The 21,737-nt window shown below is 42.7% G+C and overlaps 1 protein-coding gene across 2 annotated transcripts; it reads left to right on the forward strand.

Moving 5' to 3' along the window:
* The first annotated feature begins 269 nt into the window (after positions 1–269).
* socs7 (suppressor of cytokine signaling 7) lies at positions 270–18,906 on the forward strand. 2 transcript variants are annotated; one of them, XM_041982744.1, is made up of 10 exons: positions 270–2,120; positions 2,707–2,786; positions 8,004–8,108; positions 9,474–9,608; positions 9,693–9,838; positions 10,928–11,096; positions 13,544–13,672; positions 16,696–16,831; positions 17,378–17,524; positions 18,233–18,906. In XM_041982744.1, the coding sequence occupies exons 1-9, from the start codon at positions 610–612 to the stop codon at positions 17,493–17,495; spliced, it is 2,529 nt and encodes an 842-aa protein (XP_041838678.1). In that variant the 5' UTR covers positions 270–609; the 3' UTR covers positions 17,496–17,524; positions 18,233–18,906. The 2 variants fall into 2 exon arrangements, with proteins under 2 accessions (XP_041838678.1, XP_041838679.1); XM_041982745.1 differs by lacking the exon at positions 8,004–8,108.
* The last annotated feature ends 2,831 nt before the right edge of the window (positions 18,907–21,737 follow it).

Raw genomic sequence — 21,737 nt, forward strand, 5'->3', positions numbered from 1 at the left:
CTAAAGGGTCGAGTTTTTTTCACTTTGTTATTATTATTATTATTATTATTATTATTAATATTATTATTATTATCACTAGTCCCTGCAGCCTATTTTAGCTGCCTTTGTGTTTTTAGAAAGACATAAAATAAAACTCATGCTGTGAGGCGGAATTGGGTAACCAACCCTGTGACATTAAAATGCCACAGTGGAATTTATGGTTCTCATCATTGGTGCTCATGAAGTGGTGTTATAGGCTGAGCGGAGGAGCGGGTGGGGCCTGGCTGGGAACACTGAGGCAGACTGTGGTCACTGACCGGAGACTCTGCTGGCTTTTATTCCGCCAGCCTAAAACCAGACCGCATGTCTGACCCAGGGTCTGCCTGCTGCCGGGAGCAATTTGCTGTCATCCCCCGATCCTTCACATCTGGACGTTGTCCTGTCGTAGAGGAGGAGGATGAAAAGATCGCCTGATCCATTTTTTGGCATTTTCGCTGACAGCCTATAGCCTGTAATGGGAGGCAGGAGCGGCTTGGCCCTTTCTTTATTATAGGAACGAAATCCCCGCGGTTAGCAATGTGAAGAGCAGATCGCCTTGTAATTCTCATCTCGTGATCCTGTCGAGTAATTATGAACAACACGCAAGATATGTCGCCCGATTTCGTGTTGATGCGCCTGGTTTCCGCGGCCGAGGATGACCGCTTGGACGCAGAAAACGGGAATCTGCCGCCCGGAGGAGTGGTGGCAGGACTGGGTAAGGAGGTCCTGGTTCACAGCAGCGTCAAAGCGGGGTTGGATATCAGCCGAGAACCGACGGAGAGCCTCGAACATCCCAGCAGCTACCTGAACAAAGCCCCTCCGAGCATCGAGGCTGCACCTGACTCCGGGGTGACGGAGGGCCGAGCCCCGCTGTCCACCACTCCCCCGCCGCAGAGCTCCATGGAGGCCCAGGGCTTTGACTTCGCCCCCAGTTCCGGCCTACGGCCTCAGCTGCTTGTATTCTCCAATATAATGCGAAATGGAGACGGGATTTTAGAATTAGACCGTCTGAATCAGTCGAAGGATGCGCTGGACCCTGGTCTAGGACCTGGCTGCTCCGGACCTGCTGTCAACAACAACACTCGGCAGCATCAGAACCTGCTGGACCAGACCTGGAGGGCTCATCCGACAGTGTCTGCAGAGATGCAGGGAGCAGCGGAGCTGTGCCGCCGACATCGGCTTATCACCACCACACCCGAGTGGCCCGGGTTGTCGGAAAGATCCAACCCTCTCTCCCTGATCGACGCTAAATGGGGATGCGGCACCGTGGACAGAGAGGGAGCCGTGTTCGAGCTGGCCCGGAGGTTCGGAGAGCTGGAAGTTGGTGCGGTACCCAAAATGCTGCTCAAAGGTGAGCTACCGAGGTGCTCGTGTCAGAGTGTGCACGGATCTGTAGGAGGGGGAGTAGAGCCAGGCGATGACCCGACCGAGACCAGCGATGCTTTGTTGGTGCTGGAAGGGCTGGGAAGCGGGGATGTGGACGGTTTGGCAATGGACGAGTGCCCGGAGGATGATACGGACGATGAGAAGGGACGCCGCGAGTTTTTGCTGAACAGGAAGCGGGAGATAGTTCAGAAAATGTCCGGAGCTTTCTCTATCGGCAGTTTCCAAGTGGAGGTGAGGAGGCAGGTGCAAGAGATGGCCCCGGCGACGACCGAAGCGGGAGCGGCGGCGCACCTTGGTGCCCAGGTGTGCAGCCTTCACGGGACCGTGTCCAACCGCCTGTCGCAGGCGGGCGCTTTGAATTCAGAGGCTGCCACCCAAGAATCAGCCAACTTACCGACACCTGTCCAGAGCACGCCGTGGGCCACGAGCCCAAATCTTAGCCTAGCGTCGACCCCCAGAAGGCGCCCTGAGCGGTGCGTCAGCGCACCGCGAACCCCTACAGGACGAGCTGCAGGTGGAGGAAAAACGTTCAATGTTCCGGGAAAATCAAAAAAGGGCTCGTTAAAGATCCGACTGAGTAAGCTGTTCCGAACTAAGAGCTGCAGCGGCACCAGTCACCTCCTGGATAAGAGGCCTTCAGTGACTTATTCAGTATCCTCTGCCGGGAGTCTGGTGGACATGGTGGGCGCATCGGGTCCCGAACAGGATGCTGACAGGTGGGAAGCCTGACAGATTAAAACATATTTTGAGAAACATGAAATATTCTTGACATTCATATGAAGATCAATCCAGTGTTGCATATCAGAGTAGCTGCACACAGAAATTAGAGGAGAAAATAAGCTGAGAATCTACAGCTGGACATCTCAGATTACAGTTTAAATTAAAACAACATTAAAATGACACACTGGATTTTCCTCCTTCTTATGCCTTTAATCAAGATCAGAAGTGGTCAAATTAGGCTGAAGTGCAAAACTAGGCCAACAAACAAAACATTTAGTATAATTCAAGAAAGTAACACTCATTGTTTTGCTCTGATGAAGATCCATTCAGATTTAACTCTTCCAGCTGGAGATGCATCTTTCCAAAATTTAGATGCTTTTATAAATAGATTTTTCAAACCTTTGCAACCTGTTAACCTCTATCTTTGTCATATAATTTACAGCAGCACACAAAAAGACCAAAGACCACCAAACAAACATTTTTAACAGCTGCATGACCCAGATGCTTCATCTCAAAACTTCTGATGCTTGTTAGTTGTACTAACATTTCTTCTGTACTGTCTTCTTCTGTCTCATCCTACAGCCTGAACCAGCCCAGAATGACCCGGGCCCACAGTGCCTTCTCCCCTGCCTCCCTCTCTGCCTCCCTCTCTGCTTTCACTGGTAAGGGGCGGCTTCGTTTATGACCTTAAAAAAGTGTGTGCAAAAGCTCCAAACTCTGGAAAGGCCTTTTTGTTAATCAGATAATACTATAACTTGTTAAATGTTTGAAAAAATGGAGACATATCCAACACAAGTCTGTAAACAATTATCTCAAAATAGCATTTTGGTCATATTTATATATTTTGATCATTCCCGTAATGACTGATGAGTCAACGTGTTCACACAGGTCAAACAAACATATCTGAACTGAAGATGAGACTGCTTGATCTCATCCAGTTTTGAGTTTTGTCACCAGTGGAGCGAAACATAGTGGGAACAAATTAAATAAAACTAAGTTATTCTATACCTTAAGTGAAAATTGTAAACTTTCTACTTTACTTCAGTACTTTAAGTATTACTACAGTAGGGCTGGGCGATATGAACCAAAATTCATATCTCAGTATCTTTTACCTGAATCATGGTATACAATATATGTCTCCATATATTTTTGTCTAGTAATCTAAGGGACAGTTCTAATTTACAGCCTTGAGTTGTAAATGCACTTTTATTAAGGATCAGCAGCACATGTGCATTAAAACAGCTGACTGAAATGAAAGAAGCTATAAATTAAATTTAAAGCTTTAAACAAAATGAATGAAAAATTCTTTTCAATAGAAATACAGTTGTGAAAAAAGAAAGGATACTTTGACTTAAAACAAGCTATCTTAATGATATTACCTTGTTTCATGTCGCGTGTGATAAATGAAGTTCTCGATATATTGCCAAGCTCTACACTGCAGTTTAGATTTTTTAATGAATAGATTTTGTTTGGAACCAAAAATTACCTTCATGCCTGTTTTCCACACAGAAAATCCTCTATTTTTTTCCCCAATTTGGCCTCTTCACTCGACTGATCTGCATGTGCACTCTGTTTTCTGTTCTGACTTTTCTTGCACCTCTGAGGATCAGACAAAGTAGCTTTTGTTTAGTTAATGTCAGCTTTATTCCTAAAGACCCATAAAGACACAGTTTAATTCAATCCAATTCATTATAGTACAGTTATTATCCAATTCAAACTAATCAATCATATCATCCACATCAGTCCAGTTTACATCAATGTGTTCATTTAAACAAGTTCATAAAATAATGAGCTAACTAAGGAAACCAACGGATTGAATCAAATCTTCTCTTTGATTCAATCCTCCACCCTAAACTACATGAGGAGACAGTGGAGAGGAAAACCTCCCCCAGAACCAGGAAGGAAAACCTCCATTAGAACCATCTCCCTGGACCAGTTGGGGGTGGAGAGGACAGGAAAGAGGCAGCATAACGCTAAGCCAGGGATTCCTGCTAAGAAAGAAGAAGAGAAACACAAATGAATGACAACAATAATGTCAGATATTTCTACATGGAGAGTAAAGAGAGCAGAGAGGAGCCCAGTGCATCATGGGACATCCCCCAGAGGAGAGCCCAGTGCATCATGGGACATCCCCCAGCATAGAGAAGCCTCAGCCCTATAGCAGCAGGACTAAAGAATGGATCAGGGTCACCAAGCCAGACCTGCTATGAGATTTATCAGGAAGGAAAGTTTGAAGATGATCTGAAGCCAAGCTGGGAGCTGGTTCTGCTTCCTGAAGCCAAGCTGGGAGCTGGTTCTTTTTCCTGAAGCCAAGCTGGGAGCTGGTTCTGCTTCCTGAAGCCGAGCTGGTTCTGGTTCCTGAAGCCAAGCTGGGAGCTGGTTCTGTTTCCTGAAGCCAAGCTGGGAGCTGGTTTTGCTTCCTGAAGCCAAGCTGGGAGCTGGTTCTTTTTCCTGAAGCCAAGCTGGGAGCTGGTTCTGCTTCCTGAAGCCGAGCTGGTTCTGGTTCCTGAAGCCAAGCTGGGAGCTGGTTCTGTTTCCTGAAGCCAAGCTGGGAGCTGGTTCTTTTTCCTGAAGCCAAGCTGGGAGCTGGTTCTGCTTCCTGAAGCCGAGCTGGTTCTGGTTCCTGAAGCCAAGCTGGGAGCTGGTTCTGTTTCCTGAAGCCAAGCTGGGAGCTGGTTCTGCTTCCTAAAGCCAAAGTGGGAGCTGGTTCTTTTTCCTGAAGCCAAGCTGGGAGCTGGTTCTGCTTCCTAAAGCCAAAGTGGGAGCTGGTTCTTTTTCCTGAAGCCAAGCTGGGAGCTGGTTCTGCTTCCTGAAGCCGAGCTGGTTCTGGTTCCTGAAGCCACACTGGGAGCTGGTTCTGTTTCCTGAAGCCAAGCTGGGAGCTGGTTCTTTTGCCTGAAGCCAAGCTGGGAGCTGGTTCTGGTTCCTGAAGCCAAGCTGGGAGTTGGTTCCACAGAGAGGGTCTGATAAGTGAAGGTTCTGCCTCCTGTTCTACTTTTAGAACCTGTAGGCACGAACTGTGAACCCGCAGTCTGAGAGTGAAGCTCTGATGGGAAAATCTGGAACTCTGAGATCTTTAAGATCCAGTGGATCTTGGTCATTAAGAGTTTTATATGTTTTGTTCAGACTTCAGGAGGAAGCTCCATCAAACACACACCTGAGTCAACCCTTTTAAAAAATCAAAATATCTTAAAACTTGACTAAATATACATAATTTATAAATTATCCAGTAAACAAGCAAAGGGGGCCTTTAGAAAGTTTGTGTTCTTCAAAGCACAAACGTTTGCGTCATACATAAAATAGTTTTACTCACACAGTGATCTAACTGATCAGGTAATTATTTCGTCTTAGCAGTGCAAGCCTGTTTGCTGGAGACTTCAGGAAAAACGAGACATAATCTGCAGGGACATTGACCGGCTCATGGTTGCACTCAGATTTCAGTTCTCTCCATGACGTTGCTGCAAAAAGCTCAACAGAAAACATAAAGTCTGTAGAGTTGTGTGTACAAATGAACAGCTAGTTTCATAACATGCAAGGTATAACATTAGAATGAGGTAAATTTATAGTTTTGTGATGGTCATTTTTGACTCCTATCAAAGCACCAAACCAAACATGTCCGGGACACATCTCTACTCTGAGCTCAGAAACAAACAAATGACAGTCTGTCGCTTTAGACATGCAGTGCTCTGAGCTGAAGCACTCTCAGCTGCAGCCCATTAGTGTCTGCAGCAGATGTGACTCTTAAAAAAACAAAACGTCAAAATAATTTCAGAAGTTTTGCAGTTTCAGACAGAAATGGTTTTGGGGGAATATTTTGTGCAGTCGCTTAATCCTTATTTCCTGGTATTATGAAATAAACTTAATATACAGTATTATAATCTGAAGTGTCAGCATGGCAACATTGTCCAGTCATGACTTAAAATAAGTTTTGAGAATAAAATCTTTAAAGTTGTAAATGCTGTTGGACTAATTTTAGGAGATATGATAGTTGGTCTGAAATAGGAAATAAAAAAAAGAATTGAAGGAAATGACACAAAAAGCAGAAAGAAGTAGATGAAGTTATATTTAAGGGGGGAAAGGCTGCACAGCCTGGCCTTAATGAGAAAAAGAATCATTTAGCAAAATTGAAATAAAAATTAATAAAAAATTAAAACAATTGAAGATAAACTCAACGTCCACTTCACCAGATCTACCTTCCTGTTCAACTTCCTGTTTATGCAAATGTCCAATCAGCCAATCACATGGCAGCATTTAGTCACATAGACATGGTGAAGACGACTTACTGAAGTTCAAACTGAGCATCAGAATAAGGAAGAAAGGGGATTTAAGAGACTTTGATTGTGACATGGTTGTTGGTCTGAGTATTTACTGGGATTTTTACACACAACCATCTCCAGGGTTTCCAGAGAATGGTCTGAAGCAGAGAAAATATCCAGCGAGCAGCAGTTGTCTGGACCAGAATGTCTGGTTGATGTCAGAGGTCAGAGGAGAATGGACAGACTGGTTGGAGATGATAGAAAGACAACAGGAAGTCCAGTCAGCACTGGTTCCTACCAAGGTCTGCAGAACAGCATCTCTGAACACACAACATGTCCAGGCTTGAAGCAGATGGTCTACAGCAGCAGAAGACACACCGGGTGCCTCCTGTCAGCTAAGAACAGGAAACTGAAGCTACAATTCACACACACTCACCAACACTGGACAATAGAAGATGGAGAAACGTTGCTGGTCTGATGAGTCTCCATTTCAGCTCCACATTCAGATGCTAGACTCAGAATCTGCTGGAAACATCATGAAAACATGGATCCATCCTGCCTTGGATCAACGCTTCAGGCTGCTGCTGGTGTAATGGTGGGGGGAGATTTTCTTGGCCCCTTAGTACCAACGTGGCCTGGTTTAACCAGCACAGCCTACCTGAGTATTGTTGCTGACCATGTCCATCCCTTTATGACCACAGTGGAGCATCTTCTGATGCTACTTCCAGCAGGATAATGCACCATGTCACAAAGCTCAGATCATCTCCACCTGCTTTCTAGAACATGACGATGAGTTCACTGGACTTATTGTTCTTATTGAAAATGTCAGAGGCTTCATATTGATAAAAATTTTATTTTCCTAGTGCTGAAACACATATAATGCGTGAAACATAAATATAGAAAAGTTCAGCTTCTCATACAAACTGGAGTTTGGGAACAATCCAGCACAGAACTGGATGAACTAACATTCTCCATCTGAGTAGTAATTGCTTCTTATTGTAACCTTTAGCTGAATCTACTAGTTTAGCTTTGCAGCTGCTGCACCAGGTGGGACAAGACAGGATTTAGGACAAAATGCTTGCAGGTAAAAGTGATGACAAGGTTTGGAGCTCTGCTGGCAAAAATTATTCAGCTGACTTCATAAGAATCTTTTCACAACCTCCAGGAGGCTCAGAAGTACATCTTGGTGCTCCACATTACTCACAGTAATGCAGTTTCATAAGGACCTCCTTCGCAAGCAAAACATTTAAACTGCTTCCTTTCAGGGCGTTAACTAGACGTTACCTTGAAGAACCCTGAAGTCCTGTCAGCTCATCCTTAACCCAGATGTTCTGTGATGTTTCCCAACCAAAACAGAAGCTTTAGGTCAGCAAACGGCTGGGATTTGGCTGCAAACGTTGGATTTTGTTTTTCGTTCTCTGCCAGCAACCAGCTGCAGGATTCCACTTTAAACAGAGAATCTGCAGCATCTCACTTATCCAGGATGGGATGCCACTCTGTATTGCAGTGATTTGGGCTGATTGGCTGCATGTAAACATAAACATGGTGCAGCACACACATATACATGTCTTTTTCACCTCTTTAAAATGTCTCCTCTCGTGTGCTTCTGCTTTCTGGCTTCAGGTGAAACTGTTTCTCTGGTGGATGTGGATATTTCACGGCGAGGGACAAACACGCCACACCCTCCTACTCCACCCCCTCCTCCACGGCGAAGTCTCAGTCTGTTAGGTATCCTCTTCTTTCTGTTTGTTGAGTCCAAACATTTCTAAACTTCTGGCTGCAGGAAGCTTCACTGTGAGCTTTACTGAAGTCGGCAGTTTCTCTTAATACTCCAACACTTACTGATTCATTTTGTTTTCTGTCGGATGCTTCCGGAACCTCTGATGCAGACAAGTTTTTGTAATCTGCTCTAATCTGATTTGAGGAGCTTTGGAAGGTCAGCAGCAATGTGCAGATTTGATTTAAAAACTGGATCGATGGTGAAAGAGAAGCAGAGAAAAGGCCTGCTGCTCTCATCACAGCCAAACAACTCGTCAGAGAAAAACATTTTTAGCTGATATTTGCTTTTTAAGGACTTGATTGTCTATTTTTCTTCTACAGATCTTTCTGGTGATATAGCTAGCGCTGATTGGTAAATACAGGATAATAATTCAGATTTGATCATTTGGAAGCAATATTGTTGTGTGTAACTAATTTAATCCTCAACATCAGAGCTTCTTTTCTCATTCAATGTCCATTTTCTGACCTTTTAATACAGCTTTTGGCTGCGAGCGAGTGTTATTTAATGACCCACATATGTGTTATACTTCTTGTTGCCTTAAAACTAAAGGCTGGGGATTTTTCTGCATTTTTATGTACACATTTATACTAAAATGCAGTCCTCTCTGTGAGTCTTTGTTCTGTTTTGATGACACAAAGCAAGATAAAAGCCGTCGTAGACATCTGAACAAGAAGGACAACTAAACCCAACTTCATGACCACATCGTCTTTCCTTGTGCTCCCAGTAGATGTTCTAATAACACATAGACCAGAATGATAATAGATGCCAAGAACAGCATCTAAAATAGCACCAGGCGAGAAGGGATGAATGGACAAGGGAGGAAAGGATGGATGGATGGATGGATAGATGGATGGATGGATGGATGGATGGATGGATGGATGGATGGATGGATGGAGGGTAGGGGGGGTGGGACGGATTAATGGAGGGGGTAGGATGAATGAGGACAGGGTGGGTGGGGTAAATAGAACAGGATGAACAGATCTGAGTGAGTGAAGCAGGTCTAATAGGCTCAGCAGGTAATAACAGGTGATGTAGAGGCGTGGCTTTTGTGTGATGAGGCGTGGCTTCACCATGAGGGCATGGCCTTGATCCTGAACCAAACTGGTTAACTTTATTTTGTTAATTTGGTCAACAGAAACTCTTTCTGATAATGATGATAAAAAAATTCCTCTTAATTTCTTTTAGTCTTTATCTTCTCCATGTCTTGATATTTTAATTGTTTTCTGATTTTTCCTCCTCACCCCTCCATCCTGTCATCTCTTGTCCTCTACCTTCCTCTGTTTTCTCATCCTTCCCTGCTGTCCTTCTTCCAGATGACATAGCTGGGCCTCAGCCAGGCCCTTTCCTTGTGAGTGTTATGGGCGCCTCCCTGCAGTCCCTCCCCCTGCCTCTCCCCCCTCCTCCTCCGCCCTCCCATGCCACCATCCACCACAGTCTCAGCCTCAATGGTAAGACCAGTCTGGGGTAGCCAGGTGAAGCTCTGACTTGAGGTTAAAATGCTTCATTTAACACCTTTAAATTCTCTGATTTAGACGCTTTCCTCCGGGCACTTCCTCATTCAAACCCTTTGCCAGCTGATGCTCCACCCCCTACCAGACAGGCTCCGCCTCCTGTGCTGTGTGCCCTGCGGCGGTCTGAAGCCAGCAACTTTACTGCCAGTCTGAGAGAACTGGAGAAGGTAAGTCTGTTTTTACAGACATTTTCAATGCTTGGAAACTTGTGATGTGAAGAATCTCATATTTTATTTGTTAACTCTCAAAGTGCCTGTCACCACTTTCCACCACTAGATGGCAGACATGTCAATCTTCAATGTAACACAATTAGGCAAGGGTGGGGGCTTTATTCAAAGTTTTTGAGGAAATAGCATTTGAAAAGCATTATACAGAGCTGATGCGGAAACTCATAGTTGGTGATGCAGAGTGGATTACAGAGAAAGCAGCGACATATCAAAACGCTTTTTCACTGTTGAAGTATTTTCTCAGCTATCAGCATCTCTGGTTCTGGAGAGGAAAATTTACCTTCTGATGCAAATTGAAAGGGATGCTTCTGTAAGAAATCATGCTGTACCTGTTTATAATAAAAACGTACCTGAAGCAGCTCATGTGGGAGATGACAGGCTTTTCCTAACCGAGGTTGGGAAGGCATATATGCTGAATATGACTAATATGTATGACTACATATTTGACTTTATCTATGACTATATATACACATATACATCATAGTTCATAGTTCAGTCGGACTCCCTGATTCCTTGGCACAATCAAGTCGCTCCTCGTTCATTCTGGAGCTGCTGCTCGTGGTGCGCTTGGTTTCCTCAGCTGACAGAAACTGTCATTATTTGAACATGTTTACACACCAGTCGGCTAGGTTTGCCTATATGTATGCTTTTGTGAACTGAATTTGACCTGTCTGAATAAACATAAACATAAATTAATCCTGTTTTTGAGCCTGGAGCTACATAGTCATGTTTTTAACTATCACTGAGAACTGGGAGCTGGAATTTTGTTACTAATAAAAGTTTTAATGTTACAAACTTTGATTGCTGAGTGGCAAAATTATGTGTTTTCATCTATGTTTAGATTCAGGTTCATCATTTTCCGTTAGACCCCAGTGTAGCCAGTTATTTTATATCCATAAGTTAAGCTTCTTGTGTTCATGGGTGGCAGCTATAGGTCTCCATCTATTTTCAGCATGTTAGAAAACCCAGTAACAGTAGAATCGCCTCTCATTGTGCTCCTGGATGTTTTGTTGTGGTCTCTGTCTGCAGTGCGGCTGGTATTGGGGTCCTATGAACTGGGAAGATGCAGAGATGAAGCTGAAGGGCAAACCAGATGGATCCTTTCTGGTCCGAGATAGTTCAGACCCTCGGTACATCCTGAGCCTCAGCTTCAGGTCGCAAGGAGTCACACACCACACTCGTATGGAGCACTATCGAGGTGAGACACACATGTTCTAGCTTTGTTTATTCATTATCCAACAGTAGTGGTGCATATTACTCACCTTCCAAGACAAATTTGTTTATGGAGAGAAAATCAATTCAACATTTTTGTGATGTGAAATACATGGTTTGTAAACTGTGTGCAACTTTTTGCAAAAGTGTGTTTAAATGCACACACACACATCAAGCATTTATGAAAAAATAAAATAAATAAAAAAATACACAAATTACAAAATGCACAAACATTAAGGGGGGGGGGGGGGGGGGGGTGTGGTTACAGAGGGTCTGGAGAACCTGGGTTCAAGTCCCCGGGCTGGCAACAAAGGTAAAAACCACTGTGGGCCCCTGAGCAAGGCCCTCAACCCCCGACTGCTTCCCAGGCGCTGGAATCTGGCAGCCCCCTGCTCCTAGCAACTAGGATGGGTTAAATGCAGAGAAAGAATTTCCCAGCTTGGGATTAATAAAGTAGAATAAAAAAATATTTTACACACATTTTTCCTTCAGTATCACAAATGTAATAATTTTGTTTTAAAAAATGCTCCTGCACAGACAAAGGATTAAATAGGTGAGCACAAACTGCCTGATATGCACAAAACCATATTCATGCACAGATCAGTTCATGAATGCAGGAGGGGTTTTGAGACTCAGTTTTATGTGTACATGGTGCATTTAAGTGCCAATGAAAAGCTGGGTCATCTGGATTTTATTGGATGTTTTTCTTACACCACCAAAACAATGAGGGCTAAACAACATTTACAGATAAAAGACCTGATTTAAGACCAGCCAAATGTGACACCTTAACCCAGGGTTAGAGTTGGGGTTAGGAAAGGAGTTAAGAGTACATGCAAAGAGTCTGCACAGTAAAAATCATCATCATCAATTTATATATAAAGCCTTAGACATCTGATACAAAGTGCTGTACATCTGAGACTGATAAAATAAAACCAAAGAAATGGATAAACACACATAAATTTGAGGCCACTGTCCCCAGCAGACACGTACAGATAATAGTCTCCTTCAGGGATCACCATCACAGCTACATACCTAAACTAAAAACTCTAATCAAATCTTATTTATAGAGCACCTTTCATGCACAAAGCAACATAAAGTGCTTTACATATTAAAAACAAATGATTAAAAAACCAAATTTAAAAGCTTTCACACATCAGAGTACATAACAGCAATTAAAACTCTCATTGTAGTCTCTTTCACACACAATCTCACACACAATCACTCACACACATACAAAGAAAACACATGTACACCCCCAGATAAAGGATTTAATAAAAATGATCAAATTAAGTAAAATAAAATAAAGTAGGTCATAAAAACAGTGTACTTGGGTAAACAAAACAAAAACAGAGCCACATAAATTGTTGTTATTTACAATAAATAGAAAAGTATATAATTAGATAATATAGAAAATCTATAAAACCAATAAAAATTATGATGATAAATAAGATAATTAAAAAAACTGGTGGGTCTCACAAATATAGAGAGATAAATTTTCAAGAACCCTCTCACATAGCTCCATATGCTGGTCAGTCAACACCTGATGCGTGTAACATTGGTGCGCGTCACATGTTCTGTGTGAGCGCACATGAGCACGACAACCCATGAAAATCATTCATGCAAGCTGACTGCTGTCCACCATGCAGAGAAATGAGGATGCACATAAAACTGTTCTTCACTCAGTTTGTCCAAACATCATCAAAGAGACAAAAAAAGAAAACAAACAGATGTCAGCAAGTTTTTTTCATCTGTGGTGGGTCGTCTTTGGACTACAGGTGTTTACAGGCTACAGCAACTTCAGTGGAGGTATGAAAGTAAAAGGGAAATTTTACCCAAACTGTTGCATCCTCACGTGTTTAACATGTTGGGCGACTGACAAAAACATAAATGTGGATAGATGAAAATGCATCATGTTTGCAACCACCAAGATCATTCAGGCTTTATTTAGCCTATATATATTATTATATTATTTAGCATAACAAATACAATATGTTGTATTCGAATAGTTCTGCCCTTTAACCTCTTCTAGAGGAGAGCCCCCTGCGTGAGAAGTATGCACTTCAGTAGATGTTTGCACACACCAGGAAGCAACAATGCTAACTTGTAGCATAGCAACATGACGAAAAGAAACTCAGCTAAAAGACTCTACCAAGCACTGGCATCCAAACCAAACACAGTTCAAACCCCCAAAACCACGAGAACAGCTCTGTCCACTTTAGAGCTTCTACTAATTTCTCCACACAAACCAGGAGTCACATGACAGCAGAGACTCTGCTGGTTACAAAGACGTCTGTCTCATCACTGTGGGACAGAAACTCTGGAGCTAGCCGCCAGAACCAGAAATCAGGTCTTACTGTTTTGTGGTGAAAAGTTTGATTCCAGCTCTAAAAACTCTGCTAATGTGTTCTCCCTGCTAAATCTTTCTGCCTGTAGGGACATTCAGCTTGTGGTGTCACCCAAAGTTTGAGGACCGCTGCCACTCAGTGGTGGAATTCATCGAACGTGCCATCATGCACTCCAAGAATGGGAAATTCCTCTACTTTCTGCGCTCCAGAGTTCCAGGTAAAAATTTAAAAAATTTATATCTAAATTTAAAAATCTGTATATATACATACATATATATATATATATATATATATATATATATATATATATATATATATATACACATTTATATAATCACAATGCATGGAGGGTATAACCAGATTGCCTGAGCCACAGTGATAGAGGCTGGGGTCGACCACAGCACACAGGATGCTAGGTACAGGCTGTGCAAAGAGGAAGATCTGAGCAGGTATGTCATGTACGGAGCGCCATAACCAGATGGATGGAACTGTAAACAGAAATGTCTGTATAAAGTTCTGTCTGGAAGTCCAGAGCAGCAAGATACAGACTGATGAACTGATGATGGCTAACCAACTGGACATCGTAGTGCTTGACAAGCTGCAGAAGAAGGCAGCAGTGATAGGTAGAGAGATCCTAAACAACTGAGCCGCGTCTCTAATCCTAGGGCCGTATTCACAAAGAATCTTATCTCACCACTAGGAGGACTCCTAAATAACACTAAAAATGTCCACACGGCACCGAAGCCGGTTCAGGTGTGAAAACAGTGACGAAAAGTAGGAGAAAGGCTTCAACAACTGCACGAAATTTCTGTATTACATGCTACAAGGCTGTGGGGGGCGCTACGATGATTAAAGAATAACACTCCAGAGCTAGAACAAGACGTAGCACATGCGCAGATAATGACATATCTGCTTGCTCCCGCTGTTGATGGTACAGGATCACAGCACTGTGTTGTAAAAGCCTTGCATTTTGGTGCTAAAGCTGTACACAAGCCAGGACAGTCTGGAGCTCCACCACAACACAGTTGGTCATTGACGCGATTATTGTTGTTGTGTTTGGCGCACGTTCATCACACTGACGTCATATCCTCTAGTGGTGCATTATGCTGTCCTCACAATACCACTGACGGTGGAGGTTTCAATCCTATCCACCTTGGTACCTGGTTTCACACATGATCAGTTTCATGGAGGCTAATCCCTGGTTTCGTGGGGATGAAAGGGTGGATTGATAAAATGCTTTTGCAGTTTTACTGCAATTCCACATCGTGGGGACGCCCCCTGAGTGGGCCATTTTGAAGCCTGAGATAGTCTTCACGTTTTTCTACACCCCAATTTTGCACATGTGATTAATCGTGCTTAATCACAGAAAATCAAGCAATTAATCGTGATCAATGTTTCAAGCTGATAAGCACACATGCCTGAAAAAATAATGCTATTCTTTTAATTTAAGAAACATCAGGGATCTTATGGATCTTATATCTTATTTTTAGCGTTCCCCTTTTTTTGTCTCAGTGAAGCTCATCTGAACAGAGCTCTTCATATCGCAAACTCTGTATATACATAGATTATGTATAATTTTATTATTGTTGTTTGTCTGCAATTGCAGTGAAAAGTTATTACAGTGAACCTGGAACAGAGATACTCTCCAAATGTGAATGATGTCACCATAACTTAACTAAGAATGCAACGTTTATCTCCTTGTTTGCAGGCTACTTACAGGGTCATGCTGTTTAAATAGAGTATTATGTGCATGTTAGACCAGGAATGTATCAGATGTTTAAGTGGGGCTCTGGTAGTGATGAAGTAATCATGGAGAATTAGTTTCACTGTAACAGATAACTCTGAGGACTTGGAAATTCAGCCAGATGCTAGAGGCAGCCTAGGGTGACCCAGAGACCCGGATGATCAGCAGCAATCCCCGAGCATAACCCAAGCCACCCCACCATGAAGAGGACCCTGGACCCGCCCAGAGGAAGGCCCCACCCGGGCCCCCAGCGGTTATAGGGCACAGCAAGCCAAAACATCTATCTGGCATGGACCAGCACCCACCCCAATATTCCAGCCACACACCCCAGGAACTCCCAACCACGCGTTACCCCTATCTATTCTCTCCGTAACCCAGGGGTGCCCAAGTCCAGTCCTTAAGATCTACTATCCTGCAACCTTCTCCAACACACCTGAATCAAATGAATGGCTCGTTACCAGGCATCTGCAGAGCTGAATGACGTGTGGAGGAGGGAATTGAGCCATTTGATTCAGGCATATTGGAGAAGGGTATCATCTAAGTTGCAGGGTAGTAGATCTCGAGGACTGAACTTTGGCACCCCTGCCGTAACCCCTCACTCACTGTACTGTACCCAAAAACACTCATTTTCAGACACCTACATCACACTTAACCCTCCCACCAAGCCCTGTGGGAGACATCCCCACTGGATCAGAGGACAGCAAGCCCCAAATCCAGCCCCCACCACCACCCCCAGCAGCTCCCTCATCAGCATAGCCAGCCAGAATCCCGGCCCCTGGGGCAACCAACTCCCTCTGCCCAACCCCGGTGGCACCCAGGCAACAGGGGTGTGAGAGGACCCCATTGCCCTCACTTTCCCCACTCACGACTGTTTGTGAAGTGTGTGTTGTTTGTAATTAAATTTGAGGGGCAGCAACCACGCCGTGCTGGGAGCGAGGCCACACGAGCAGCCTTGCTACATGTTAACAGCTACAATTCAGGGTACTTAAGGTAAAGGCGAGAGTCGGTGGTCAAGAGTCAGAGCATGGGTCGATGTCCAGATAACCGTAAAGCAAAAGAGGTCAATCGTAGGCAAGGCAAGGAGAAACCAGAACGATCCAGGGACGTCTGCAATCTGACACAAACAAGCACTTGGGCAGACCACTGGCTTAAAACAGCACAATGTCATTAAAAATCAGGCAAAGAAGCAGCGACTGGAGAAAGCTTATGTATTGCTGCGCATAGGTAGGACAGGGACACAATGAGCAAAGCCCAGGAGGGCTGAATAAGGCTGATTAGTGAACAGTCAACATGGTGAGACAATATGAAGTGAAAACACATATTAAACACAGACATGGCAAGGTGGAGTGTGAAGGATAGTAAGAAAAGAAGTCAACCAGCTGGAAGTGGGCTAGCCACTGGGCTACCAGCATGCCCAGAGCCAGAGGACATACCACAGTGAGGTTGGGGGGCTGGTCGGGTCCGACCTTGTCAATTAATGTTTATGTTTGTTTTAGGACTTCCACCCACTCCGGTTCAGCTGCTGTATCCTGTATCTCGCTTCAGCAACGTGAAGTCGCTACAGCACCTCTGTCGCTTCTGCATCCGACAAATAGTCCGCATCGACCACATCCAAGAGCTTCCACTGCCCAGGTACTCGGCTCCCAAATCTCATGGGATCCTGTTAATACTTGAGTATGTGAACATTTAAAACCACAAAAGCTCTTGTTTTATGTGGTTTCATCACAGCTTTAATCACAGAGTGGCTCTGGTACGCTGTTAGGTTAAACATTAGACTGTCTGATTCATACCAAGGTGTGTTGAGCTGAAGATCTAAACTCCACTGATCTAAATTATAAAGTTCACAATTATTTAGATAATGCAGGAGGCAAAAAAATATTTCTTTGTTGTGCTTGAAGAGAACTAAGCTGAGGAGCCAGTCTGCTGGGATCTTGGTGAGTCCACTGCTCAGTCCAGCCTAAAATACATCAACACTGGCTGGATTACGCTGGAATTCTGCACTCAGTCCTGTGTTTTCTATCCACAGTTTGTCTTCTGTCCCTCTATGATGAGCAACTTTGTGATTAATGAAGCTGTTGTTAGACACATAATGTGGAATTCTGAGTCCCCTGGAGGTCTGTTTTCTTTGTCAGTTGTGGAAAGTGGAAATCTTATTTTTCTCTATCCTCCTCTCTGCAGACCTCTGATTTCCTACCTAAGTAAGTTTTATTACTATGATCCTGAGGAGGAGATGTACCTTTCAGTCAAGAGCATCAGACGGGTGGTGGGTGCCGAGCAGGTCGAGTCGCAGACGTAGCAGCAAAGATCTCCTCAGCTTAAAATGAGGTGAAGTTGTTTCTCATCGTTTTATTCACATCTTAATTTGAGAAAGATTGTTAGCTTAGTTATTAGCTTAATTGTAATACAGTTAGATTATTAGATTTAAACAGCACTTTCAAGGCACCCAAAACGTTTTTCAGTGAATCCATTATTCATTAACCCCACGATATGAATGTCATTCATATTGTCCTGGGGCAGACTGACCACCTGACACAATGCTGCTACATTAGCTTAGCTAAGCATGAAGACCAGAAACGGGAAATTACTCGCTCTGAAACAATTAATTGAACTGAATTGATTAAAATATAATAAAACTAAATCAAATCAGATTTCATTAAATCAAATTTAACCTAATTAAAACAAATTAAAACGAATTGAATGTAATGGAACAGAATTGATTTGATTTGAATTGAAATGAGTTGAATTGAAATGAATTGAGCTGAATTTAGTCAAACTTGAATTTAACTGAATTTAACTGAATTGATTTGAGCTGACTTGAACTAAATTCGAAATGACTTGAAATGGCTTGAATTGAATTGAAATTACTTGAATTAAATTAAATTCTTGAATTAAATTTAACTGAATTGAATTTAATTTAAATAAATTGAAATTACTTGAAATGGCTTGAATTGAATTGAACTGAACTGAACTGAATTGAATTTAATTTAATTGAAACTGAATTGAACTGAATTTGTCACCAAACCCTGTCTCCAGGTTTCACGAGGAGGACTGATCTGAACTGGTATGCCGGTCTCCGAGCATCAGCCAATCAGATTCCCAGGAAGTGTGCATCCAGTTGGACTGGGATGGACTCTCCTCTGTGCTGATTGGACTCATCAAAAGAGGGCTGAGTGTTCGCGGTTGGATGCTGGAAAAAACATGGAGGCCGTAGCTGATGCTGAGGACTGGGTGGTGTCTGAAGATGAAACATGCCGGCAGACACTACGAGAGCCTGAACCATGAACTCAACTTTCCGTTTTTCCTGAACCTGTTGGACTTTTAAAAACACAATGCAGTGGTCAATTTGTGTTCACTCTCAGTTCTTTGCTTTTCCTTCCATTTTGTCAAAGTGAGGGATTTTGGATGGGAATATGCTGACGGGTTAGATATACACACCAAGGCGGGACAAACAAGACTTCTGTACTAAAACTGGAGCCAACATTTTAATTTCAAAATCAGCTGAGCCGTTTCCCGAGAGGAAACATCTATTTGACATGCAGCTTGATGAAGAAAACTTCTCTAGTGGTAAAAAATAATGCTCTTAATGTATCTGTAAAACGTTCCTGGATAACCTGCCATTAGTTTTGTGGACATAATTTAATTAATTACAAATTTATCTTTATACTGTGGGAATTTCATTATGAGAGAAGGGTAGGGCTGCAAAGAACAGTTATTTATTTATTTATTTATTTTCACTGTGTGGGAAATTTATTTTTGTTACAAACGGACTCTGAGACACATCCGTCATTTCTCATTGAAACCAACAACCCAAAGATGTCCAGTTTCTAACAATAGAAAACGGAACAAGTTGGTATTTATATTTAGAGATGACATTCAATTTTTTATAATTTATTTTATCATTTTGAGTTTGAATAACAATTTAAACCAGTTATCAGTAATCAATAATGTTGACAGTACTCTTTTCTGGTAATCCTGCTGGTTAATTAAGTTACATGTCAATCTTCTACCTTCTTACTGACTTTAGTCTTACCTTCATGTTCATCTTCAGGTGTTGGTGAATTCAGTTTCAGACCTCATGCAAGTTCAGGTGGTTTGTCTGTTAGTCAGACATCTCTGTCACCAAGACTGAGAGCAACTAGCACCGAAGTAGAGTTGAGAAGCTTGTCTGTACTGGAAGCATCAGATAAGGGCCAGTGCCTGTTTTTTGTCACACCATGTCCCGCCTTTCAGAGTGTATATCTCCCACGGCTGCGCCCCTCTTATCAGTTTTATTTGTTGAAATGTCCGGGTGAATTTTGTCAGCCTCAGAACCCTGATGCTGGCCACTGCAGCTCAATGTTTTCAGTAAAAATGACTAAATAAATAAGTAAAAAAATAAGATAAATAGATAAAAATTGGTGGTTTATTTTTTTAAATGTATGGAGACTTTTTTCTTTTGTCGCTGAAGGGGGGGGGGCATTTTATCAGCCCCCACCTGTTCAACTTCAGCCAATCATGTGGCAGCAACTCAGTTCATTTAGTGATGTAGGGATTTTTACACACAACCATCTCCAGGGTTTACAGAGAATGGTCTGAAGAAGAGAAAATATGCAGCGAGCAGCAGTTGTCTGGACCAGAATGTTTGGTTGGTGTCAGAGGTCAGAGGAGAATGGGCAGACTGGTTGGAGATGATAGAAAGGTAACAAGAAGTCCAATCAGCACTGGTTCCTACCAAAGTCTGCAGAACATCATCTCTGAACACACAACACGTCCAACCTTGAAGCAGATGGGCTACAGCAGAAGACCACACCAGTGCCTCCTGTCAGCTAAGAACAGGAAACTGAGGCTACAGGCTGTGTTGTCCCATGAAAAGATATAATGAAATATTAGCAAAATGTGAAGGGTGCACTCACTTCTGTGAGATGCTGTATATCATCAGTGTGAAGTGTTCTGTCTTTTCACTCCACTTGACAAAAATCTTTCAGCATATACTAACGCAGTTGTTCTTGAACCTTCATCCACATTACCAGCCAGCCTCAGAGGATATGCTGTTGTCATGGAGATGCTTTGCTCTTATCTTCTGATGAATGAATAGATGAACAGTGATATACGATGGTCAACCTTGTGTGGCTATACTTGAATATCTCCATGACAACTCAACTCCATCCTTTCAGGAACCCAAGTGCTTTGGAAACAGCACGCTGGACTGGAGAAAAATTTTACATTTACGTGATATATATTTTTTAATTTAGTCATCTATATTCCCTCAGCAATGAGAGCTGAATAAGCAACCATAAGACTGCATGAGCAAGACTTTCAGTCATCAGGATCAATAAAATGACTGTTTTTTGAAACTGGAAACTGGCTTCTTGGGGCATTTTTAGTGGATTGACATTTACTTGCTGTGTTTAAGTCAGTCAGCGAATGCAACACGTTTCAGACATGCATGGCAGGACTGCACCTATGCCATCCAAAAAAGTAAGATATCCCACTTAAATTATGCAAATTAAATTATTTTCTTTCTAAAACTCTCTGCAGAGGTGCCAGGGGACACAATGATAGAAAGGACAGTTTCTCCACCGCTAAGTACAGCACACTTGAAGGGAAGAAGAAGGAAGTGTTTTATCTAAAAGCAGGACTCATGTATCCTAAGCACTTAAAAAAGAAAAACAAAACAACCACAAAAAACATGTAATGATGGAGAAAGAGCATGAATGGCAGAGAAATAAAAGCACTCTCTGGGGAAAAGCTATGAAAGACATTGCAGAACTGTAGATGTAATCTATGAGTTATGTGGAGTGAGTAAAAGAGAAACAGCTCACCATGGCCTGCATGTTGGCTGAAAGTGCTGGAGGCCGCCTCAGCTGATGCTGACGGCAGATGGGACTGACAGCCACGGTGGACACATTTTCTCCACGGGATGACGAGCCTGCAGTGACGTCTGGAATCATGTCAACCTGCCTTATTGGGCTGGGACAACAGAAAGTTCCATATCTTCAGGGATCCAAGCAGCTAACTGGAGAATGAATTAAAAAAGCAGAAGACAGGAGGAAAGCCATCGTTGTTTTGAAAAGTTAAGGACAGAATGTGTGTCCAGTGGTGGGGGGAAAGTGGCAAGAGTCAAAATGGATTTAACTCCAAGTTTGAGTGATGTAAATTTTAATAATAAATAGATACACTGACTGTTTGTTTGCAAACTTTGAAGCAGAGAACCCTGAACACACACACACACACACACACACACACACACACACACACACACACACACACACACACACACACACACACACACACACACACACACAAAAGCACATTCCTATATAAGGAAGCTGTTATAGCCAACATGATAATATTAAAAGAAATGGTAAAAAAACTAAAAAAAAAAAAAAACACTGTCTTGTCACAGATACAGCTGACATTTCTACATAGAAACAATTATATATCACTCAATATCTCATTTAAACTAATGATTTAAGCTCTATTTGTATATGCTGTTGGGTAAATTAATCTGTAACAAACCACCATACTTTACATTAAGTTTTAATGGAACCACACAAAG

Source organism: Melanotaenia boesemani, chromosome 4, assembly GCF_017639745.1.
Source record: "Melanotaenia boesemani isolate fMelBoe1 chromosome 4, fMelBoe1.pri, whole genome shotgun sequence".
Taxonomy (NCBI): domain Eukaryota; kingdom Metazoa; phylum Chordata; class Actinopteri; order Atheriniformes; family Melanotaeniidae; genus Melanotaenia; species Melanotaenia boesemani.